This window comes from Corythoichthys intestinalis, chromosome 17, assembly GCF_030265065.1.
Source record: "Corythoichthys intestinalis isolate RoL2023-P3 chromosome 17, ASM3026506v1, whole genome shotgun sequence".
NCBI lineage: Eukaryota > Metazoa > Chordata > Actinopteri > Syngnathiformes > Syngnathidae > Corythoichthys > Corythoichthys intestinalis.
The window spans coordinates 10,299,231-10,320,350 of NC_080411.1; the positions used below are offsets into that span (position 1 = coordinate 10,299,231).

The 21,120-nt window shown below is 40.4% G+C and overlaps 1 protein-coding gene across 2 annotated transcripts in view; it reads left to right on the plus strand.

Moving 5' to 3' along the window:
- The window catches only part of LOC130905372 (probable E3 ubiquitin-protein ligase HERC1), a 106,131-nt gene that overhangs the window by 78,946 nt on the left and 6,065 nt on the right, over positions 1-21,120 (plus strand). For both annotated transcript variants that reach the window (XM_057818705.1, XM_057818706.1), the window contains exons 53-76: positions 70-335; positions 461-588; positions 706-836; positions 3,351-3,578; positions 3,677-3,804; positions 5,545-5,744; positions 5,859-5,961; positions 7,751-7,879; positions 8,779-8,877; positions 9,122-9,295; positions 9,409-9,693; positions 10,651-10,716; positions 13,228-13,353; positions 13,424-13,562; positions 13,674-13,855; positions 14,474-14,629; positions 14,698-14,820; positions 18,376-18,478; positions 18,550-18,719; positions 18,814-18,952; positions 19,020-19,189; positions 19,818-19,987; positions 20,100-20,342; positions 20,409-20,661. In XM_057818705.1, the coding sequence (XP_057674688.1) occupies positions 70-335; positions 461-588; positions 706-836; positions 3,351-3,578; positions 3,677-3,804; positions 5,545-5,744; positions 5,859-5,961; positions 7,751-7,879; positions 8,779-8,877; positions 9,122-9,295; positions 9,409-9,693; positions 10,651-10,716; positions 13,228-13,353; positions 13,424-13,562; positions 13,674-13,855; positions 14,474-14,629; positions 14,698-14,820; positions 18,376-18,478; positions 18,550-18,719; positions 18,814-18,952; positions 19,020-19,189; positions 19,818-19,987; positions 20,100-20,342; positions 20,409-20,661 (3,911 nt within the window). The remainder of the gene's footprint in view (positions 1-69; positions 336-460; positions 589-705; positions 837-3,350; positions 3,579-3,676; positions 3,805-5,544; positions 5,745-5,858; positions 5,962-7,750; positions 7,880-8,778; positions 8,878-9,121; positions 9,296-9,408; positions 9,694-10,650; positions 10,717-13,227; positions 13,354-13,423; positions 13,563-13,673; positions 13,856-14,473; positions 14,630-14,697; positions 14,821-18,375; positions 18,479-18,549; positions 18,720-18,813; positions 18,953-19,019; positions 19,190-19,817; positions 19,988-20,099; positions 20,343-20,408; positions 20,662-21,120) is intronic.

Below are 21,120 nucleotides of genomic sequence, written 5' to 3' on the forward strand. Positions count from 1 at the left end.
AATGGATGGATTGATGGATGAATGATAAATAAATACAAAAAAGAAAATACTTGAATCTTTCCAACAAAGATGCAGGACACCAGGGGCTATCTTCTACTGGCCCTTCCACACACCGTGGCACAAGAGTGGGCCCTCTCGAGCTTGCCAATGCTCTAGCTGCATGCGTCCTGTCCGCCATGCTGAGCAGCCAGCACCGCCAGTGGGCGGCATGGCGGCTTGTACAAGCCCTAGCCGCAGCAGGGCGAGACGGACCTGGGCGAGCTCAGACTTACAGCGACCTTGCCGGCGATCTGCGCAAATGTCCCATCAGAAGGCTGGAAGGGCACTATAATAAGGTGATGTATGAGATGGTGAATGTTAACTCTGGAGAGTAGGTGATGGAGAGAGTGCCAGTTTTGCTAATGGGAGCGAATCTTAACAGAGAGTGAAGCTTAACATATTGTTTTGGGGTGTCGTTTAGATTGCCACCTGTTCATGGAACAGTGAGCAGAATTTGCTGGCTACTTGCTCCCAGGATAAAGTTGTGCAACTGTGGAGTATCAGTGAGAACAACGCCCAGTTGCACACCACCTTCTCCTGTATAACCAGGTAATAATACTCTAAAATAAAATGAAAGTTCCATGATTATGACCATACGTTTTTACATCACTAACCCTCCTGTCATTTAAAGAGAAAAACTAATATTTTCCTTGGCCTTCTCTGCAGTAAAACACACAGAACCAGCTCCGAGAGGGCGGCAAGATGTCATCATATGTCCTTGCCTGTGTACTGGAGCACAGGCGGAGACTTCCTGGCTGCCCCTGAGAACAAACACATCACCATCATGAACATTAGAGGTAAACAAAAACGTCAGGAGTTAATTTTACCCTCCTCAAAAAATATCTAAGATTATATGCATAAATAAAAAGGAATACACAAAAATAGACGTGCACATTATTATTTGTCCGCATGACTAACACACATGTTGGAGTGGGTACACGAATGTCTAGGTGCCACTAGACGCAATCTGGTATATGAGACTGTTGGTACAAGGACAAGTGATCACAGAACAAAAAGTAAGGTGTCAACCAGTGTTTTTTTGGCATCCCTTTTCATTTTTGTTTTAGTCTTTTGGACGAAAATACTTATTATTTTGAGTCATATTTTAGTCATTTCAAAATGTGTTCATCTTCATCTAGTTTTAGTCGACTAAATCTCATACAAATTCATCTAATTTATTCGACAGTTACTCCAAATGTTTTCATCTGTAAAATTAAAAAGTTTTAGTCCAAACATAAATAAAGGTGTCCAACAATTTTGAATGAACATAGACAGACGAGCAACTGCAACTTCGTGATAATAATATACACTCAGCAGGAAAAGCAGTACATCATTTTCAATTAAACCCATTTGGAAGCCACGAACTGTATGTTAAAAAATATATATATAAATATAAATAAATATATATCAGAGCGTTTAACACTGGGAAGTCTGGGATTTTTTAATAGTCTAGCCAGAAGTTGCTAGCAATCCTTATTTGCAAGTAATTTTTCATTTACCAATCAAAACAGCAGAAGTGGGATATTAGCTAAATGCCATTTCGCCTACTGGCTCTCCTCTACACTTACTGAGCAGAGAAGTCAAGTGGCTCTGCTTTAAACTGGCCAGTGTTTTAAGAGGAGGCTCACTTTTCGGAAGCTAATGCTAACGCGAATGCTACACTAATGCTAGGAGCTACATTTAGCGCCTAATGATCACTCAGCACAGACCTTTAAAGGCCAAAGCAAACACATCCTAAACTCCGATAAAATAGACTGAGGGAGAGGCGCAGCACATCTCACATGAGTGACACGACCCAAACACTAGTACGATACAAGCTGACGTACTCCACGAACAATATGAAAATGTCACGTATTTTGAACATATGACAGAAACTAGGTCGCATTTTCGTCTCCTCGTCGTCTCGTCAGACAAAAACTGGCCTTGCTGTCGTTATGTTGTGGTCTCCCAAGCCACGTTTTTAGCTTGTCATCTTGACGTCATCGTCATCAAAAAATTGTTCTTCGACCAAATATTTTCGTTATTCATTGGTGACGAAAACACTGCGGGTGTCACCTCATTAATACTAACAGGCGATTTGTCTTATACTGGGTTTCCCACTACACTTGCACATTCAAATTCACCGATCACACTCTTATCTGGCCTATCGTCCCTCCTATTATCCTTCGATTACTAGGTATCCCCTCCCCACGTTGTATCCCCTCGATAAGAGTAGTCATATCGAGACAAGAACGCTACTTACATCAGGTAGCCTATACTGTATATTTAATGTGTTTTGCATCACTACATATGAACCTCAAAATATAATACGTACGTGATACAAAATAAATTATTAAATAAATGCAAAGAATAAAATTGATTTTAAATAGAATTAAAAATATGGTTAGCTTATGTGTACCCTTCAATGGCAATATTACATAGTGTTGACAGGCGTCAGCTTATAGTTTTGCTTCATGGAATAATAAAGTTAGTTCGACTGGACCTGAAATACAGAATGTGGGCTTGTAATATCCGTGCAGAAGAATAGCTCAAATGAATGAATATGGAAAGACTCGGGCTGCAGCTATCGGTTATTTTTGTTGTCTATTGATCTATCAACTAGTTAGTTAAAATAATCGAGCAATTTGATTAGAAACATTTAATGTGTTGCAGAATAAATTTTAGGAAATATAAAACAAAGGCTTGTTAAGATTGCATTTTCAAAAGAGCATTAAATGCGAGTGTTCCTCCATACTATGCAGCATTGCATTTTCATTCAAAAATAATTTAAAACACCTAAGCTTAGCTTTAAACGGTAGAAAAAAATCAATGAGAATCCAGGTACAACAAGAGAACAATGGGCTAACTTGCATAGCAAAAGTCCACTAGCTTTAATGCTATAAAATGCTTTTTTTTTTTTTTTTTTTTTTTTTTTGCAATGCTCTTAACAAATTGTTCAAACACATTCCCAAAAAAAACCTGCTATATATACTTATTAAATAAATTACGAATACATACAAAAAATCGATTCATTCATTCAAATACCTTTTGTTGGTCTTAACAGGGAGCAGCTGGATTCAGTTAAATGAGTTATGTCATATTCACTGTTGCCACTAGAGGCCGTGTATCCACCCAAATCAATAAAACTAAATCCAAACACTTTCAAAATAAACCATTGCAACTATAGTCTAATTATATGAATCCTCGAACCAGCAAAATTTAATTCGAAGCTTTTCTCTCATCGAATTACGCGAGTTAATCGATTAATCATTGCAACCCTAGTGGAGACTTTGATCACTTGTTGCCTTGTATGTATTTCCCATTGCCTGCAGGCTCTCACTGTCACACAGAAGCTCAGACGTCCCGGGTTACAGCATTGTGTTGGGCCGCAGCCTTTAGTTTATGGCTTCTTGATCAGCCTGAGGCGTACAAAATCCGACCCACCGAGAGTTTGCTAGTGGGACGGCTGGACGGCTCTCTGTGCTGGCTTCGTGTCACCATGCAGGAGCTCGATTTGCTTGTGAAGACCACAGAGCTAACCCACTGCAATAGGACGGAGGGTGAGGAAACACCAAAATACAGAGTTTATGTATATATTGATGTGTAAAATTCCTACATTGTCTTTAGCGGGGCGTTCTCGTCCTCTGGTCTTTCCCAGCCCCACAGTGCGTGGCGTGGCACAGTGAGGAAAAGCCATTTGCAGTCGGCTACCCAAGCGGAAAAATCCTAGTGGGGACAGCTGAGACCTATGAGAGTGAACCCTTAGCGGTGCTGCCCATGTACCAGGTCTGACTTCACTATAATTAACAATTAACTTCATGCAGAGGTGGGAAACAATACAATGAATTCCTATAAACTGAAATGTCTCCAGATGGGAAAAACATTTCGTGGCTCTTTAAATCCTTCTGCTCTGAATTTAAATTACCGTTTTTTTTTGGACTATAAGTCTCACTGGAGTATAAGTCGCATTTTTGGGCGAAATTTCTTTGATAAAATCCAACACCTAGAACAGGCATGTCATCTTGAAAGGCAATTAAATAAAAATAGAGCAGAGAGCAACTGGCTGAATTTTGCTAGTCCCTTACAAGTTACTCGCTAACTCCAAATTTTCTTTCTGCTGATTACCGTTTTCAGCTGCATATTTTACTAGTGTAATATTCGGACTATAAGCTGCTACTTTTTCCCTTCATTTTGAATCCTGCGGTTTATAGTCCAGTGCGGCTTATTTGTTGATTTATTTGGGTTAATAGGCAACACGTGCCCCCTAGTATGCATTGCAGTGCTACAGATGTAAGTAACAATCCAAATTAACGTTCTGTGCTAACTGTTTATTCAGTCACTTTTCCATTTGTTTCATTAATTGCTTGTTATGGTATTTGGTAACACTTTAGTTGACAGTTGCATCATAAGACTGTCATAAGACGGTCATATTTATGACATGACACTATCATGGGCATTACTGAATGCTTATGATAGATGTCATTAAGTGTCATCCGGCAAATTATGTTACTAACTCCATTTATGTCCAGTTTGGATCTTTTACATCCATTCAAAATTGAGACAATTTGCTGGATAACACTAAATGACATGTTATAAGCATTCATTTATGCTCATAACAGTGTCATGTCATAGTTATAATTGTCTAATGACAGTCTTATGGTGCCACTGTCAAATAAAGTGTTACCCAATACCATAACTAGCTATGAATGAAACAACTGGAACAGTAACTGTATAAATAATTAGCACAGAACATGAAGTTTTATTTATTTCCATCTGTAGTGCTGCAATGCATGCTAGGAGGTATGTTGGACAACGACAGTGTTGTCAGCAGGTGGCAGAAGAGGTTGACTGTCTCCCCCAAGGGAAAATTGATGGCCAAATGAAGCTTTTTGAAGCAATAAAGCTTTGCAGCCAATTGGTTCAAACCTCTGTGGTGGTTCATTTGGTCTTATAACAGTTGTATGATGCCGCTGTCCAATAAAGCGTTACCGGTTAATATCTTTTGGTGTGAAAATCCCATAATACAGTGAGGAGAGCTGCGACTTGGAGTCCAGTACAGCCTACAGTATCTATGAACAAATGCCATTTTCGTTTCACATTTGGTGGGTGGCGGCTTATAGTCAGGTGCACCTTATAGTGCGAAAATTACAGTACTTGTAATCTGGGGAATATGATTTTCTTTTCGGTGCCATTTTGTTGGGCCCTTCTCAGTTATTCCTATTGTTTTTATAAGTTCCCGCCAATGTTGAAACACAGGCCTTGAGGGCCATCTTGCGGCTCAGGGTGAAAATAACATGTGAAATGATGTAATAATGTGTTAATAATGTCACACGTAAATCGCTCCAGAGTATAAGCCGCACCCCCGGCCAAACTTTGGGGAGAAAAAAAACAAAAAAAACTGTGACTTTTAGTCCAAGAAATACAGTTGTCTTCAATGGCAGCCAATTAGTTAAGTAAAAAATATGAAGTGTTACTTTAGTTAAGTGAAAAAGTGTTACTTTATCGCTTGCTGTATTGCAAATGCAGGATGGTGTAAGCTCCCTCAAATGGGATCCAACGGGGAACCTGCTGCTGTGTCTGGGCAGGTCCGAGGTGGTGAAAATCCTCGGACCCTCGGGGGGCAAGTGGGTGACTCTTCACTCGCTTGCGCACTCCGGCACGGTCAACGTTGCTGAATGGTGCCCCCTCACTGGCCGAACCCCCGACCCTATGCTTATGATGGCGACGTGAGTTACTTCGCCTCTTTAAGTTCTTTAACAGAGATCTGCAGTTTAGCATTTTAGTGTTTCATTATTTTTCCCTAAATACTGTGTTATTCAATGTAATTCTTTCCCTTACAGAGGTTGTCAGAACGGCTCTGTGCATGTGTGGACGTTACCGCAAGGAAGTGCTGGCATTTCGCAGTCACCCATACTGAACAGCCCTAGAAGGGCCAATATCATGGTAGTTCTAGCTTTTTTGTTATATCTAAGTCAGTGTTGTTTTTGTTGTTTTTTTTACTCATTTAAAAAAATTTAGCTACTTAAAATGTTTTCGTCTGTTAAATTCAAAAGTTTCAGTCCAAAAATGGAACAAAGGTTTCTAACAATTTCGAATCAACATAGACAGACGAACACATGTTGTAGTGTCTACAAGGACAACGACAACTTTGTGATGATATTGCATACTCAGCACAAAAAGCAGTACATTATTTTCGGTTAAAACCACATAGAAGCCACGAACTGTATTTAAAAAAAAATAATAATAATAATAATGTTTGAGGTTTTAACTCTTTCACTCCCAGCCATTTTCACCAGAGCAAGGCCCTTCGCTCCCGGCCGTTTTTTCTGAATTTGGACTGATTTTGCAAGGCCCACAGAAAATTATGTTCTATTGCTATATAAACTTGGAACCCACCAAAAGAAAGATTAGCCTGTCTTCTTTCGGCAGAAAAAAAAAGTAAGTTCGTATCTTTTTCCATTCTTTAGAAATCAGCATTTAGAAAAAAGCTTGGTTTGAGCAATTTTCCAATTTCTGATGAAAAAACTGAGAAAATGAGCTTTTTGTAAACGCATACATTTCAAACATAACTTGGACTTTAACAAAGCTATTTTTTGCCTGAGTTACATTCCAAACATCTGAATAATGTTTTCCTTTTACAAAATACCATGAACAACCAGACAAATAGAGCTTTAGATAGCAAAGTAACAATTTATTCACACACGACTACTGAGAGATGACGGTTTGTCGCCGAGATGACGTCGTTGTCGCCACGTCAGCTGTGTAAACTTTTCCCTCATCGTTGTCTGTCTCACAAAGATGGATTATTTTTGCATTTCTGCGGGGTCTGCTTGGCGAGCCGCTCCACGGGGGGTTTCACTCGTTTTGCACGGTCGTCCAGCGCCTGGCGTCCCAGGCGTCCTCTCGTTGTTTTGTCCGGTCGGAGCGCCGCCTGGCTTCATGCCGCCAGCGCTCTGACAAAGCTGCCCAGCCGTTCACTGCTGTTGAATCGGTTGCCTGGTCTTCCAAAATGCGCTACTGCCCTCCAGTGGCCAGTTTTATTGCTTTAAAAGGGGTTTGGAGTGTTGTTCTTAGTTTCTCAGATACAGCGGAAGCTATATTTGCTTCTTATTAAAAAAAAATTTTTTTAAATTTAACGCAAAAGACGTATAAATACGTTTGTGGGCCAGTGGAGCATTTAAAAATAGAACCTTTATATACGTTTCTGGGAGCAAATGAGTTAAGAGGATGCTCGCCACGCCAAAGTTGATGCTACTCCTAATGCTAACACTAATGCTAGGAGTTACATTTAGCATGTGATGCTCTCTCAGCACAGACCTTTAAATGCTAAAGCAACATAGTATATTCTCTCTTCCCAAGATAAGAAAAAAAATCTTACCATGTGTTTCCAAACAAGCAAGATGGAGTGCAGCCTAGCCTGAAGCACATCTTACATGAGTGACACAACCGAAACACTGACAAGATGCAAGCTGACATACTCCACGTACAATATAAAAATCTCACGCATTGTGAAATTATGACAAAAACTGTCTCGTTGTCACCTCGTCAGACAACTGGCATTCGTCTCATTATCTTCTAGTCTCGCAAGGCACAATTTTAGCTCGTCATCATCACGAAAAAATTGTTCGTTGACGAAATATTTTCGTTTTCGCCATTGTTGACGAAAACAACATTGATCTAAATAAATACGTTTTAAAATCAGGATTTTAATAGTACGGTTGTTTTGTTTCAGGAGAGTGCAAAGTGTGTCTTTGCCCTTCATGGTCACATCACAGCAGTGAAGTCACTCTCGTTTTGCCCCAGTGGTTTGGCTCTGGTTTCTGGAGGAATTGGGGGACTACTCAACATCTGGTCCTTACAGGTTAAAGAGTATTCGACACTACTGAAGTTAATTAATGCATATACTGTATATTGAGGGCACACATTTAATGGAACATTAGGTAACTTTTTTTTAACCTTTATAAAATATTTTCATAACATTTGTGATAAAATATGGCTGACAACTAGTTGAATGACACCTCTTTTATATATTGAGGGGGTCTGTATCGCTTTCACCGGAACTAATTAATTTTGGAGAGGGTGGCAGGAACCCTGCGACACAAAAAGAACCACAAATGCTTTACGGCTTACGTCACTTCCCCCTTTCCGCATTCATTATAAAGATGGAAGTCCGTGCGAACGCGTTCACGCGAATTCTGCAAAGATGGCAGAGCAACAAAAGAGACAAAAAGTTTTGTCTAAGGAGGAAAAAAGAGAGGCTACCAGGATATACAGAATAAACATTGGCCCAGCTTTCAATTGCTGACATGATTCCCTCCAGTCTGACGAGTTCGGGTGGGGCAGGGGGTATTAGCCACACAAAGCCACACAGTTGCTAATCATCATATGCTATTGTTTAGCCACAACTGGATTCATTACCTATTACTATTCATCCTTCACACTGCTGCTAGAAGCAGAAATGTTTTTTAATCCATCCACAGGCGACCGGGAGTTTTATTTTTGATTGATTGATGATTTTACGACGCTGCGCAGGTGTGCACAGGTCCTCATGGGAAACGCGGTATTCTTTAAGGCAAAACACTACCGCGTTTGTCCACCGGCATCGCTAAAATCTATTCAAACTGAAAAGTTACCAAGTGTAGTTTGAAAATCTGTGAGATGTATGAATAATGATAATAACAGTAAATATCACATAAAAATCTGGGCACAAAAGTTCTATAATACTGGAGTTCTCATTGTCGGTTTATTGTTTGCTTACAGGATGGTTCAGTGTTACAGACCGTTACAGGTTTGGGGTCAGTCATCAGTACGACGTGGATCCCCAAAATGGGTGTTGTCGCCTGTTTTGGAAGGTCTAAGGTAATTTGGATAATCTTTAAGCATATTTTGATTTAAATTTAGGCTTGTTCCCCCTGTACTGTTTTTTTCCTGAGGTACTTGCTCCCACATTCCAAAAATACACAAGTTGATTGATGTACTGTATTTTTTGTGTGAAAACAATTCATTGCAATGGTGAATTCTACAACCTCAGTGGAGGTCGATATTGGAGTTTCCATAATTTTAATGTCTTAACTTGTTTATCACCTTTTTTTTCCCCACTCAGGACGTCTTGTTGATCTGCTGCACTCCCGACTGGATCACTCAGAATCATGTGCTGGCCTCTTGCCGCATGGTCCTAAGAAGCCAGAGCATCCTGGGTTTGCATCGGGCTCCTTGTTTGGCAGTGCTACTGGAGAGACTCCCCTTGTTGTTGCAGGAGCAGTATGCCTATGAGAGGGTCACTAATGATTATTTGCTCTATACTGAACATTTAATTGGCATGGAAGACACTTTAGATACATGTTCACGCCTCGTCAATCCAGATGATTTTGGCCACCCTTCTCTACACAGGCACACGTAGTCATCGGTGACCAACTAGTCCACAGTGCCTTCCTGCAGAGCCTAGCCTCCCTCGCTGTCGGTTTGTCCCTGGAGGACCATCTGTGTCATTACCCGTGCCCGCCACATCACGCTGACCCCGACAGCCAATCCTGCCCAGCTGAGTGGAGATGGCTCGCTACTTACGCCACTACCGTGCGCAGCGCCGAGGCCATCGCCAGTGGCATTGTCTTCCCAGAGTCCTTTGCAGTTCCAGAGTTAGAAGAGGGGGATGAGGATGAAATTTCAAAGGCCCTGGTAGGAAGTGATTTACCTTATTATAATACAGTGGTACCTCTACATACGAAGTTAATTCGTTCCAGGACCTTGTTTGTAAGTCGAAATGGTCAGCAGGATTTTCCCATAAATTATAATACCATTAATTCATTCCACAGCCCAAAAACCTACACTAAATCCTTAATAAATACTGCTGGTACTATTAAAAATGGCAACTACACATGGCAAAACAAGTAAATTATAAATAGAATCGGAATAATAATACAATATAATAATATTAATAATTCTAATGTGGAGGTTGTGTTTTGCGCGCTTTACCTGAACGCACCACGTGGCTGACGTGACAGAAAGTGCGGTAGAGATTTTACTTTGTCTTTTAATTTTTTCTTGTTGTTGTTGGCGTCAACTGCGGCGGACAGTAAGCGTGTTGTGTTGCACAAGTTCTGAAATAAATGATTAAAAACCTGACGAAGCTGACGATTTCTTTGGTGATGTTACCACAATAATAATTGTCACCTTAATTTATAATGACTAGCGAACGGAGGTAAGAGGAGGACCGTCGAGATCGTAGACGTTGTATGGCCGTGTTGTCGAGCCAGTTCACGGATGCGCACACAACGCTCATTTAAAAAAAAAAAAAAAATCATTTCTATCTTCGTTTCAATAGGAAACATCACCTTTTCACCACCTGCACTAACCTTCTTGGAATCTGTGTTGATTTCTCTCACAAGAAAATCCACTGTGCGTCAGTCTTGCAGGAAAACTAAGAAACTGCAGCGCTGTCATAAATCGTCGTATTTCGAGCATGTCGTCAGATGTAGAAACAAATGGCGAGTCAAATTTTATGTCGGGTGTCAAAACAATTGCATAATACCTCCGATATTATGTTGAGGTATCACTGTACTTACAAGACAAAGAGGAGAATACTATTAAGTGAGTCTTTGACATGGCTGCTGTTACACTTGTTGTGCCTTATAGGACAACAGTAAGTGGAGCTACAAGATGGATGAACAGTTGATGTCCTGGGCAACCACCCGACCAGAGGTAAATGCATAATCATAAAATCACAAAAGGTGCTACTACTTTGCTTTATTTAGTAAAGTAAATGACTTAAAATAATAGAATAGAAAGCCTTTATTGTCTGTTACAAAGTACAACAAGATTTAAAGCTTCACAATAACGTGCAACACATAAAACAATGACAGTTTGTGCATAGATGTTAATGTAACAGTGCAAAAATTGCATATGCAGTGCCCAGATTGAGACAAATGTTGGAGAACATATTACTTAGTGAGATGCATGTGACAATATTGTGGCATTAGCAGTGTAATGATAGTGACATTTCAGTGCAAACTTGAGTATGGTGACAGCTCTTGGAAAGAAACTATCTCTCAGTCTGTTTGTTTTTGATAATATAGCCCTGTAGCAGGACAGTCTGAAATCCTTGCCTTTGATTGGATAAAAGAGTACCGGTGTTCTGCAATTCCTTGCTACGCAGCGAGACACACATCGGTTAAAAGCCGCGAGTACTCACTATATTTGCTTCTATTGAGTTTATTACCTTTTCATTGCCTCAAAAATACTTTTTGCATGTATTTCCTTTTCATACTTTTAACCATTGTGTTTTCATGTGGTAGCTTTAAAGCAGAATGTTGATCTGTTGACCACATTAGTCACATAGCGTATTTAAACCATTCTTATTTGATATAACTTAGGGTGACCAAACGTCCTCTTTTGCCCGGACAAGTCCTACTTTCACGTAGTATCCTCGTCGTCCGGGCGGGTTTTATAAATTCATAAAAATGTCCGGTTTTTATGATTTTTCACGGGTCCAATTTGAAGAGAATTTCTCCGGCCGCTGGGTGGCAGCAGTTGGCATGGCTCCTACTAGAAGGGAGGGAAGGAGTAGTTCTTCTTGTTTTTGTTGGCAGTTTACCCCTATCATGAGGTATTACCACCATCTACTGGGTTGACGATTTGGCCACAACGACTGCCCAGTTGTTAAGTTTTTAATGATAAATACGTATATAATGGCAACTGTTGACTTCTGTCGGAGCTTTGACTGTAAAATCCCGTTTGGTGTTGCATCGTTGCGCTGCTGATGATTGTAAACTTTTATAGCAAAGTTAGATTTTGCTAGCTATCAGTAAGCTAAACCACGCTAGGCATTATGGGAAACGTAGTTTTGAACTGCTAGGTTTGGAAACATGCTGGTTGAATAGTTTGTCAGTTTATTTCGGTTATTGTTTGTGTGCAATCTAGAACATTGAATGAGAATAGGGTTAGGGTTAGGTAATTTATAAAAATGTTTAGTTGGCACATAGCCTACTGTGTGTATGTGTATTGACTGGACTACATTATTTTTTTTTTTTTTCAAACTGCATTTTTCCATCCAGACTGAGGGGGCACACTTTAAATATATTAAAGTGATATGGGCGTCTTTGAGTGAACTTCGAGTAAAATTCAAGTATCTTGAGGCCGGGCTGAGTGTCCTCTTTTTTGGAAATCAAAATATGGTCACCCGAATATAACTATTTAAATATATTTTTAGTACGTTCTGCTTGTATGTATCTAAACAAAAGTTGAAAGCGCACGGTAGTACTTTGGGTGTCAAATTCGCCTCTTGTAGGACGTTTCGTCTAGGAGTGGGAGCCTCTTGGTACCTCACGATACGATACGGTTTGCGATACAAAGCTCACGATAACGATGATATGACGATACAACGATTATCAATACATTGGTCAGGAAATCATTCTACGATATACTAAAAACAACTAAAAAACAGAAAAACAAGCTTCTGCTGTGAATTGGAATGAGTTTGTCACGAGTCGATGTCCGATCCATTTGAACTGGCAGGGTGGCAGCGAATGAACATTAGTTCATTTGCTGCCATCCCTCCCACTTCAAACGGATTGAACGTCTATGGCCGTCAGTAACAGCTAATGCCCAGCAATGAGGTAATTTTGGGCCATTTAAGGTCATTTACCTGTTGATTTTCAGTTACTTCCTGTTGATTTTGGGGTATTTAATGGGTCACCTCCTGTTCATTTTGTGTTACAGAACAGGAAATGACCTGGAAATGCCCTAAAATGAACAGCAAGTGACCTATAAATGGCCTGAAAATCTGACAGAATGACTGTGATTGCTCTGGTTTCGAATGAACGAACTTTGCCAGTCTAAATGGATTGCGTGTCGAGCACCGTCAAGGCAACCTTAGAGTAACTGAGACACTATTATGGTGGAAGATTTTGGAAGCAACTTGTTGGTTCCCTTTTTTTTTTTTTTTTTTTTTTTTTTTTTGACACCTTTTTAAAATGATATCTCGATTCTTGCAGGAGCATATCAATAACCTTTAAGGATACAAAGTATCACGATATATCACCATTTCGATATTTTGTCACACCCCTAGTTTCGCCGATGTAGGACATTTTACCGGAATATGAAACCTCTGACAATGGATATTTTGCCTAATTCCTTGAAATTGGCTTTTGTTTTACTCTAGTTTTACGCATCATAAAAATGAAATTGGAGATTTCATACCCCATTTTTCCACAGGACTGGCAGCGAGGGGGAAAGAGTGAGGTGTACCTGTGGGGGAATGGCCGCTACGGACAGCTGGCGGGTATGGGGACAAACCCCATGACACCTACTTTAGCGCCTTCTCTGTTACAGACGCAACAGGTATGGTATGTCCAAGTTTAAAACCCCCGAAGACTGCATTTTCTAATTTTTCACTTTGGTTGTGTTTAAGGTGGTGTGTGGTCAGAACTGCACTTTCCTCGTTCAATCCAATGGGACCGTTCTAGCCGTTGGAGAGGGACAGTATGGCAGGTTGGGACAAGGAAATTCCGATGATCTATATGTCCCTACTATTATCTGTGCTTTTCAAGGTAAAGAAAAAAAACCTCACACCTGACTTAATATAGGCAGCATGAGTTAGTTGAAAAAAATAACAATAGCCACAATACAAGAAAAAAATGGACATTTCTCTCTTCAACCAGGTTACGTGGTGACCCAACTGGTGACTTCCTGTGGGTCGGATGGACACTCCATGGCGCTAACTGAGACGGGGGAGGTATTCAGTTGGGGTGACGGTGATTTCGGCAAGCTGGGACATGGCAACACTGAAAGGCAGAGGAGACCTAAACAAATTGAGGCTTTGCAAGGGGAAGATGTAATTCAGGTAAATATGAGCATTGTTCTACAGCTACATGTCTGCTGTATTTTGTTTCTTTAATTTGAGTTGTCCGATAATTACTTTTTAACCAATCATCAATTTACAGATATTGAAATCTGATACCAATATCAAAACTGATACCGATATATGCGGTCGTGGACTTAACATATAATGGTTAATTGTATTGTGATGCCCCACTGGATGCTTGAATAATGTTAATACTCAGATAACAAATCCCAAGCATTTTAGTTGGGAGACATCTAATGGTGAATAAGCACAACTGCTATCTCAGCTTTGTCCAGACCTTGTACAAAGGCAGAAGGCTTCTACATTCACTCTGAAGGCAACATGCATATTGGCCCAAAACCAATAATGAAAAAACGATGTCGATTATATCCAATATCATTTTTTAAAAATTAATCCGCGGATAATATTGAACAACTCTGCCTTTAACTCGTTGGCTGCCACTGACAGTGCTAGACTTTTACAACATTATGGCGCCATTAATGGCATTGAAACATGAGCATTCACAGCCAGTTTTCCCAGTTTAAATGAACTGGATATCTATCATTGTCAACAGAAGGCAATGGGTTGATTATCTTTTTTTTTTTTCCTTTGGTACAGCTCGCCTGTGGTTTCCGGCATTCCGCCGTGGTGACGTCCGACGGCAAACTGTTCACTTTCGGTAGTGGTGAATCCGGACGTCTGGGTCAGCGGTCGACATCCAACAAGATGCTGCCAGAGAGGGTTGCTGCACTGGAGGCTTACCACGTAGGACAGGTAAAGACTTATTGCTCAATTCCTGACCATTTCAGATTAATTCAATGACACAAATGACATTTTTACAGGTGTCGTGTGGTCTCAACCACACTCTGGTTTTGTCTGCTGACGGAACGATTGTATGGGCATTCGGAGACGGAGATTACGGAAAATTAGGGATTGGTTCTGCAACAGCGAAATATTACCCTCAGGTATGTTGATTAGGGGGAGTGTATTTTTACTCAGAATAATCTCTTCATCCATTAAACAAAATTACATTTACAGTGTCCAGTGACAGAATATATTGTCAAGGGCCTGTTGACAATATACAAATTGATACTAAGATTTTGTATCCATTCAAGTCCATTCATTACAATTTACCTCGCAGGCAAATTGTTTACAACATTTGTTGTTTCTGCTCAACGTTTCTTTTGAAAAATAGTTATATTTATTTCCCTGAAAAAATTACAAATTAATTTACTAGTCATTCAAATATGAAATTATGTACATTAAGTTACTTTACTTATTTTTATTTTTTTAAAATGTATTTCCACCCTAAAATGACTCCATTCTCAGTGTCATGCGCATTTGACATTGCAGTGGGTTAGTGTTCGTTCAACTAGAGTCTTGTGTGTGTGTCAATGGCGGATGCTGGTCTTTCAATGAGTGGAAGCTCAAAGTATGTCTGCCTGTGAGTGCTTTGTGATGTTGGAGGAGCTCAGTGGCACCCACTACTCAGTAGGATAAGAAACTAGAGTGCCAGATGTCAAGTTTCCAAACACAAGCAGCTACAATACAAAAAACACCAGAAATAGAAACTCGATTTTTCGCTAGTCATTTTTAACAAAGCAAAAGTCGCTAGGATGATTAAGAAAAGCAAGTTGCATCGTAACTAGGCATGTGCCGGTATGAGATTTTGACGGTATGATAACCTTAAGCAAAAATACCGTGGTTTCACGGTATGACAGTACTGCAATTATTGAAAAAAAAAAAATCCATGGAACAGGATTTTATTTTTCACAACATATTTTCAAATTGGAACATTTTTAAATAAAATTTAAATAAATAGAACTTGTAGACTAAACAAGTTGCTAAACATTAGAACAAAAAGAATTATTTTCCTTAATAAAGGAAAAACACTTCTAAATAAAATTTAAAAAATACATAGATAACAACATAAAACATAAACATAAAAGAGACACATTTTCTACATATTTCTCTTTTAGTCCAAGTAATGATGACGGAATGTGAGTATGTTTACCTTTTCTGGGTTAATATACCACTACTGCTATTATTATTAATTAGTTGAATATTAATGGAGAGTGAGAGCAAGAGATAGAGCATGTGTGTATGATTCGCATCATTATTTACACATTATACGCACACACATACACCCTCAACACAGAAAGTCGCCAGAGAGAAAAAAACACTACGGGCTGTATTATTAAAATGTTATTTTGAACGGATGTTGACAATGGCAAAGACTTAAATAAGTACGCTAATAGTGCGGAAACTAGTTCGCCGTTTTGGCATGCTAACTAGCCATGTTAACAGCCTCGTTAACAAGCTTACGTTATAGTATTTGTTTTACCATCGCTCAACACAATATACATAAAAAATAGCTAATACCGTACTACGTTATGACTGAAAATTTTAGTGGTTTTGAAACGTTTTCATACCACAATAAACCTTGAAACCGATAACGGGTACATACCTAATCGTAACTAGTGATAAACTAATTCTGAACAAAAGTTGAGCTCATTGTAGCGCATATTTACAGTGGGGCAAATAAGTATTTAGTCAACCACTAATTGTGCAAGTTCTCCCACTTGAAAATATTAGAGAGGCCTGTAATTGTCAGCATGGGTAAACCTCAACCATGAGAGACAGAATGTGGTGAAGAAAACAGAAAATCACATTGTTTGATTTTTAAAGAATTTATTTCTAAATTAGAGTAGAAAATAAGTATTTGGTCACCTACAAACAAGCAACATTTCTGGCTGTCAAAGAGGTCTAACTTCTTCTAACGAGGCTCCACTCGTTACCCGTATTAATGGCACCTGTTTTAACTCATTATCGTTATAAAACACACCTGTCCACAAGCTCAGTCAATCATACTCCAAACGCTACTATAGCCAAGACCAAAGAGCTGTCAAAGGACACCAGAGACAAAATTGTAGACCTGCACCAGGCTGGGAAGTCTGAATCTGCAATAGGTAAAACACTTGGTGGAAAGAAATCAACTGTGGGAGCAATTATTAGAAAATGGAAGACATACAAGACCACAGATAATCTCCCTCGATCTGGGGCTGCATGCAAGATCTCACCCCGTGGCGTCAAAATGATAACAAGAACGGTAAGCAAAAATCCCAGAACCACACGGGGGGACCTAGTGAATGATGATCCAGAAGAGGACTGGGAGAATGTGTTATGGTCAGATGAAACCAAAATAGAACGTTTTGGTAGAAACACAGGTTCTCGTGTTTGGAGGAGAAAGAATACTGAATTGCATCAGAAGAACACCATACCCACTGTGAAGCATGGGGGTGGGAACATCATGCTTTGGGGCTGTTTTTCTGCAAAGGGACCAGGACGACTGATCTTTGTAAAGGAAAGACTGAATGTGGGCGTGTATTGACAGATTTTGAGTGAAAATCTCCTTCCATCAGCAAGGGCATTGAAGATGAGACGTGGCTGGGTCTTTCAGCATGAGAATGATCCCAAACACACAGCCAGAGCAACAAAGGAGTGGCTTCGTAAGAAGCATTACAAGGTCCTGGAGTGGCCTAGCCAGTCTCCAGATCTCAACCCCATAGAAAAACTGTGGAGGGAGTTGAAAGTCCATGTTGCCCAACGACTGCCCCAAAACATCGCTGGTCTAGAGGAGATCTGCATGGAGGAATGGGCCAAAATGCCAGCAACTGTGTGAAAAGCTTGTAAAGAGTTCCAGAAAACGTTTGGCCTCCGTTATTGCCAACAAAGGGTACATAACAAAGTATTGAGATGAACTTTTGGTATGGACCAAATACTTATTTTCCACCATGATTTGCAAATTAATGCTTTAAAAATCAAACAATGTGATTTTTGGGGTTTTTTTCCACATTCTGTCTCTCATGGTTGAGGTTTACCCATGTTGACAATTACAGGCCTCTCTAATATTTTCAAGTGGGAGCACTTGCACAATTAGTGTTTGACTAAATGTACTTATTTGCCCCACTGTAGTATGTAACGGTATACATTTGATCACTTATTTTTTGACATTTTGGGGGAAGCTGAGATTTCCTTGCAGCCTTCGAGCAATCGCCTCTGGTTTGTGTGTCTGTCTTTAGTACATTCATACTAGTAAGATCCTCGCTACACTGTCTGTTCCTGATTGGCTTACCCTGACATCTTGCACTATGTTAGCCAATCAATAGCCTCTTCTGGGACGTACTGTGTTCATAGAGTAAGAAGAACCATGTGGACTCCGAGCACAAAGCTGTCAACAGACATACACGTTTGTAAAAAGTCTGCAGGGGAAGACGTACACTTGGATCATGTAGCATAATGCTCGTAAAATAACTAAAGGGCCTTTTGAATGACAAAATGTAACACATTACGTTAGAACAAAACAAAAAACCCTGATTTTTTGTTCTTGTATTGGGATTTGTATCGCCTTGTAGTCCATGTATCAGAATACACATGTATTAAAAAAAATTATAAATACATATAAACTGTATCGTGACTAGTTGGCAATACTCAGCCCTAATTGTGGTGTGTTTCTTCAGAAAGTGGAGCAGCTGTGCAATAAAGGAATAAAGAAGGTCAGCTGCGGAACTCAATTCTCTGTGGCCTTGGCTTGTGATGGACATGTGTACACATTTGGACAAGGTACATCTAATAAAAAATAAAAATAATATTGTTGTCGTTGTTGTTTTATTTGTTATTTGTTATCACAACAGAGCGTCACATTGGCCTGCCGGATTCTATGCTCAAGAACAAGTCATGTCCTCAGGTGGTTCCGGCTTTGAGTGGCCATTTTATAGAGGATGTGGCCCTGGGCTGTGAGCACGTCCTCGCATTGTCCTCCACTGGAGACGTTTATGCCTGGGGGTGCAATAGTGACGGACAGGTAACATTTCTGAAACTGTGAGGAGCCTTTTTTATAAAGGATGTATTAAAGAAAAATGGTATGCTTTTTGTGTTCTCGTTGATGCCTTGTATAGCTTGGACTGGGACATTCAAACCCAGTAAAGGAGCCCACACTGGTGACGTCCCTCCAGGGGAAGAACATCCGGCAGATCTCAGCAGGTCGCTGCCACAGCTCTGCATGGACGACGCCCTCTCCTTCTGTTAAAACTTCAGGTTCTTGCACGCTTTCATGGTTCACACAGAGGTTAACTTTGAAATTGATATAAAAATCTTCCTTTAGGTGGTTCTGGGAGTTATCAGCTAGGTCTTCCTCAGTCTGTCCCTCCCCAATACAACACGTTGAAAGGCTGCAGCCCTCATCTGCTCAGCATGCGCCTCAGGGTACTGCATCACTTTTCTGATCTCATGTACAAGTCATGGCGGCTGCTGAACCTTGACACCAAGAACATGGTAATCATATTTCATATATCAAACATTTAACTAGAGTTGCCCCATATTAGCATTTTAAAATGATTTCTGTTTGTCATTATCGGTTTTGGGCCCATTTGCTTTATGCCTTCAAAGTGAATGTAGAAGCCTTCTGCCTTCTGCAATTGTACAAGGGCTGGTCACAGCTTAGCACAACAGTTATGCTTATTGACCACTACGTGTCTCCAAACTAAGATGCTTGTGATTTGTTATGTCAGCAGACCATTTGCATTCATGGTGCAAAAATTAAATGAAAAATAAATGACTGAAAAATAATGAATTATAAACTAAATATAGTGGTACAGTATAGGCACTTTTCAGTGGAAGTTCTCGTTTTTCACAGCACGCTACTTCCCCGCAACTGGCAGCAGCCCTCCCACTCAAAGTGGATTGGACATCTCGTGCCGTCACTGGCAGCCTATGAGTTAAATGAGGCAGTATAAAGGGTTAAGAAACAGGAAATGAGGGCAATCTCGCCACAGTCAGTGTAAAAAAAAAAAAAACCTACAGATTGTGCCCCAGTACAAGTCTCATACCCAGCTAAACTATTGTCAAACAACTATGACTTATATTCCAGAAAATACTGTATCCATACCTCTTTTCCATTCAGGTGTCCACTTCAAGGTACAGTTTAGGGACAACAGCAATTGTCCGGGGTGAGCTCAGAGGTCTTCTCTCACCTAAAGTCAACACGCTGCCACTGGTGCGCTCCATTGGAAGAACTATGACCCAAGGAAAAACGTACGGGCCACAGATCACCGTGAAACGAATTTCCACAAGGTATGTATATTGTCAGGAGATTTGAAAATAGTGATTAACTGACTATTGTTATTAGTGCTCTGAAATAGGGAAGTTTCTTGACGTTTCTGTTTTTGGACCGAATAACCTGCAGAGGGCGCTCCAGCAAGCCCATCTTTGTGCAAATCGCCAAGCAAGTGGTGAGCCTGAACCCTCTGGAGCTGCGACTACCATCCCGGGCTTGGAAGGTTAAGCTCGTTGGAGAGGGAGCGGATGATGCCGGTGGAGTGTTTGATGACACCATCACAGAGATGTGTCAGGAGTTGCAGTCGACTGTGGTGGATCTTTTGATTCGTACACCCAACAGCTTTGCCGACGTGGGCAGTCACACTGACAGGTGTGCATTTCTTTGACCGTAAATCCAAGTCTTAAGTTTCTTAACTTTCTGTTCCACTCCCTACAGGTTCCTTCTCAACCCAGCGGCTCTCTCCAAAGATCACATGGTTCAGTTCCGCTTCCTAGGCATCCTCATGGCGGTAGCGATCCGTACCAAAAAGCCTCTGGACTTGCATCTGGCACCGTGGGTGTGGAAACAACTTTGTTCCATGCCGCTGGGAGAGCCCGACCTGGAGGAGGTTGACCTTCTCACCTACCGCACTTTACATGGCATTCTCCATTTGGAGAATAGTGGCATCACAGAGGAGAATTTCCATGTGGTAAGATATCTCAATTCAGTATGTTCTTTCCATTACGTGTAGACCTGAAAAGTATGGCATTCTTTCAAAGCTACCATTTATATATCGTTTGACACCCCAAAAATGACCATTAGCCCAAAAACACAAGCTTTTTGAAAAAAAAAAAAGTACATTTCAAATACTACTTGTCCTACAATTTTTATCAAAATCACATCATTTATACATAAACAATTCAGGATGCTAAGGGGCACAAAAGTTGTACACAGGTAGTCCCCGGGTTACGAACGAGTTCAGTTCCTACACTGCCAACATAACCCGAATTTCCGCGTAAGTCGGAATTAACCCTTTAAAATGTCAAAATAGCTATCCAAAAAGGCCAAAAGTATTGTATTTTGTTTAGTGGTGGAGGGGACAGTGCCCTCTGGTGGCAGCGTTGGTTTTGGCTGAATTGTCGTTCAAAAATGCTTCTAAACAGGAGCA